At 46.8% G+C, this 3,660-nt stretch overlaps 1 protein-coding gene across 1 annotated transcript in view; it reads left to right on the top strand.

Moving 5' to 3' along the window:
- The first annotated feature begins 1,668 nt into the window (after positions 1 to 1,668).
- The window catches only part of LOC101352322 (delta(3,5)-Delta(2,4)-dienoyl-CoA isomerase, mitochondrial-like), a 10,136-nt gene continuing 8,144 nt past the window's right edge, over positions 1,669 to 3,660 (top strand). The window contains 4 exon segments of the mRNA XM_023742245.1: positions 1,669 to 1,792; positions 2,215 to 2,385; positions 2,388 to 2,421; positions 2,567 to 2,655. Coding sequence (XP_023598013.1) covers positions 1,741 to 1,792; positions 2,215 to 2,385; positions 2,388 to 2,421; positions 2,567 to 2,655 — 346 coding nt within the window. The 5' untranslated portion in view covers positions 1,669 to 1,740.

Genomic DNA, 3,660 nt, shown 5'->3' with positions numbered 1-3,660 from the left:
AGCGGGTCAGCAAAAAAGAGGAAGACCCTCAAGGAGATGGATTGACACAGTGGCTGCAACAATGGGCTCAAGCATAACAACGATTGTGAGGATGGCACAGGACTGGGTAGTTTTCGTTCTGTTGTACATGGGGTCGCTATGAGTTGGAACCGACTTGACAGCGCCTCACAAAAACAACACAAGGGAGGTAAAGGGTGGATTTCCTCATTCTGTCTCCCTGCACCCAGTTCAATTCCCTATCAGCAATGTTTTGGGTCTCCTTACACAGTCTACATATAAACTGTGTTCTATACATATACATCCATGTGTCACTGGGTGATGTTGAGTCAGTTTCGACTCAGTGACTCCATGTGACAGAGTGGAACTGCCCATAGAGTTTTCTAGGCTGTGATCTTTATGGAAAGGTGCCCTGGTGGTGAAGTGGTTAAGCACTCAGCTGTTAACCAAAAGGTTGATGGTTCAAACCCACCAGCTCCTCTGAGGGAGAAAGTTGTGGCAGTCGGCTTCTGTAACGAGAATAGCCTTGGAAACCCTACGGGGCAGTTCTACGGTACTCTGTCCTGTAGGGTCTCTATGAGTCTGAATTGCTTTGACAGCAATGGGTTATCTTTACAGAAGCAGGTCACCAGATCCTTCTCCTACTGAACAGCTGGGTGGGTTTGAACTTCCAACCTTTTGGTAAGCAGCCAAGTGCTTAACCATTGTGCAACCAGGGCTCTATACAGCCATGTACAACCATCTATTTTACACCAAGTGGTCATACAAAATGTTCTGTATCTTAACATTTCTCTCTCAGTATCTGCATAGCGGTTTCAGTTTTTCATTTTGTCGATAAACTAAACAGTCCTCTGTTGATGGAAAGTCAGCCTCTACTGTTTTCCAAAATGACCAGTCAGTATGTCTAGTCTGCAAAACCAGAGGAGACACATGTTCATTAAGAAAGAAAGATCCCACTACTTTAGTGAACATCTTCCTTAACATTCATTCAAAGGCAGTTTTACAGCACTTTTTCTATACCCTGCGTTTTTCCAAAGTGGCTTTATCGTTTTAACAAATGTTTTAAGAACATGGACTTTGAAGCCACATAAATCCCTGCGTCAGCACTACTGAAGCCCAGCGACCCTGAACTAGTGACTTCCCCTCTGAGCCCATTTCCTCTGTGTCCAGTGGAAGATAATACGCTTCGTGGTGTTGTGGAAATTCAGACTAGGTACATGCATTGAGCTCAGCATGGTACACAGTCAGTGTTCAACGCTGCCCGTCTCTACTTTTATCCCTTCACGTGGGGAAGCTCACAGAGCTGGATGTCAACTTTTTTTTTCTTTTTAATTAACACAGAATACAACATGATTCCAAGCTTAGCTCTGCAGTTAACGCCCTCCCGGGACATTACGGCCGTGTCCACCTTCTCCACCATTACAAAACAGCGCTGTGATGATCTTTATACAGAAACTTTATCCAACAATACTGTGACTTACTTTCTTAGGTCAGGTTTCTAGAAGTGGACTTAACTAGGCTAAAGGTCACACTTCTAAGACTTTTTATAACTTACCGGTTGGAAGTTTCCATTTCCACGCCTCTCTGTAACTCAGCAATTTCCGGTTGCCCTTAATAGAGATGGCGGGACGAAAGGCTTGCTCGCTGGGCCGGATGTGGCTTCGATGCCCTCACTCAACATGGCGGCCGTCCGGGCTGGCTCCATTGGCGTCTTCCGGTTTTTAAGTTCGCCACAGTGTTCAAATGGAGGCGGTGGCGGTGGCTTCTCGCAGACTCTGGGGCCTGCTGACCCGGCGTAAGTCACCTCTTGACTTCTGAGGTCTCGGCGTGAATGTCTTGCTGTCACGGCCACAACAGGACGGAAAGCGCCTGTCCGGAGTCAAGGACTCAGGGGTCCGTGCGCTCCGATCTGAATGTCACCCCAGTTCTGCGGGCCTGTGTTCCAATCTGGGGTCGCTGACGGCGCAGTGTTCCTAATCCGGGGTCAGTCCCACGATCAAGTTCTGAGGTGGTTCTCAAACTGAGGCCACTGCTGAGGGAAGCACCCCTAATCTTGAAGGCTGAATTGTCCTAAACGAGTCCTCCCCAATCTGGGGTCCCTGAGGAGTGTACCCTCTGCTCCTGAAGGTGCTGTGTCACCAGTCTGGGTCATAGAAGAGTCAGTGTCTCTCAGTTTGGAGGGTCTTTGGGGTCATCACTCTTCCTTTCTTTTCCCAGGGTTTTTGACCCCACCCAGTCAAGGTCTGACGTTTAGCCTTCACCCCGTGAGCTACCCTGGGCAAGATGAAGTCCCCAGAGCAGCCCCCGTCGAGGCGCCTGGCCACAGCTATCAGTTTCTTCGTGTGACATCTGGCCCAGAACACATTCTGCACATGCAGATCAACCGGCCGAGAAGACGAACGCCCTGAGGAAGGCCTTCTGGGGGTCTGACCTGTGTATCCTGGAGGCCTGCCTGAAGGAGGAGGCAGAGGCTGAGGGACTGGGTAGGGTGGAGTGCAGGGGGTAGATGGATGTGAGGGTAGAGGATTCCTGCCCCAGACACAGCCCTTTTCTCCCTGCTCCTCCACAGGGAGATGGTAGAGTGCTTCAACAAGATATCAGAGAATGCCGACTGTTGTGCTGTGGTGATTTCTGGTGAAGGAGAAATGTTCACTTCAGGTACCAAGTGTAGTTTTCACAGCCACCCCCACCAGTCTCTCCTGCTCCTGGAAATAGAGTGATGCTTCTTAAGTAGGGTTTAAGCAGCTTCTAACTGCCACTTTTATCATTTTTATAAAAGGCCTAACTTAAAACATTAAAATACAGAATTTACCCAGTAGAACATTTCCAGGTCACGGACTCAGACGTCTGGGTTTCCATTCTGGATCTGTGACCTTGGACAAGGCACTTAACCTCTGAGTCTCGGTGTCTGTGTCGTAAAGTGTGTTCTAGAGTAAAACTTGTGAGAGCCAGAACCTGTGTGAGGTGGAAACTGTCAAAGAAACAAAACCAAACGCTTTGCTGTTGACTCAATTCCAACTCATAGCAACCCTATAAACCAAAACAAAAAACCTGTTGCCGTTGAGTCACAGTAGAACTGTGCCCTGTAAGGTTTTCAAGGATTTGACCATTCAGAAGCAGATCATCAGACCTTTCTTGCGAGGTGCCTCTGCATGGGTTGAACTGCCAACCTTTGGTGAGTAGTTGAGTGCTTAACCATTTGTGCCACCCAAATACATGTATGCTCAATCTTTCGATTGCCCCACAGGTCTGTTTTTCAGGTTGAGTCATTTCCACTGATGAGATTCACTCTTTTCTCTGTCATCTTTATTCTGCTGGTACGCCCATCCAGTTATTTATTTATTTTCAGATATTACATTTTTCAGTTCTCAAATTTCTATTTTGTTCTTTTGTATGTTTTCCATTCCTCTGCTCAAGTTTCCTACATTTGTATTTATCAGAAGCCTCTTTCTCTGTGTCATTGAGCATAGATGTAATGTCTGGTTTAAAATCTTTTTCTCCTAATTCTAAAATTCGGGTCATCCTGGGGTCAGTCTCTGTTTCTTGTCTTTTCTCTTAAAAATGGGTCTCTAACTGGGATCTTCTAAAAATCAAACACCTATGCTCTTCAAAAGACTTCACCAAAAGAGTCAAAAGAGAACCTACAGACTGGGAAAAAATTTT

Source organism: Trichechus manatus, unplaced genomic scaffold (genome assembly GCF_000243295.1).
Source record: "Trichechus manatus latirostris isolate Lorelei unplaced genomic scaffold, TriManLat1.0 scaffold00207, whole genome shotgun sequence".
NCBI lineage: Eukaryota > Metazoa > Chordata > Mammalia > Sirenia > Trichechidae > Trichechus > Trichechus manatus.
The sequence above is the reverse complement of the archived record's forward strand: the minus strand, read 5'-3'. Positions and strand labels throughout refer to the sequence as shown.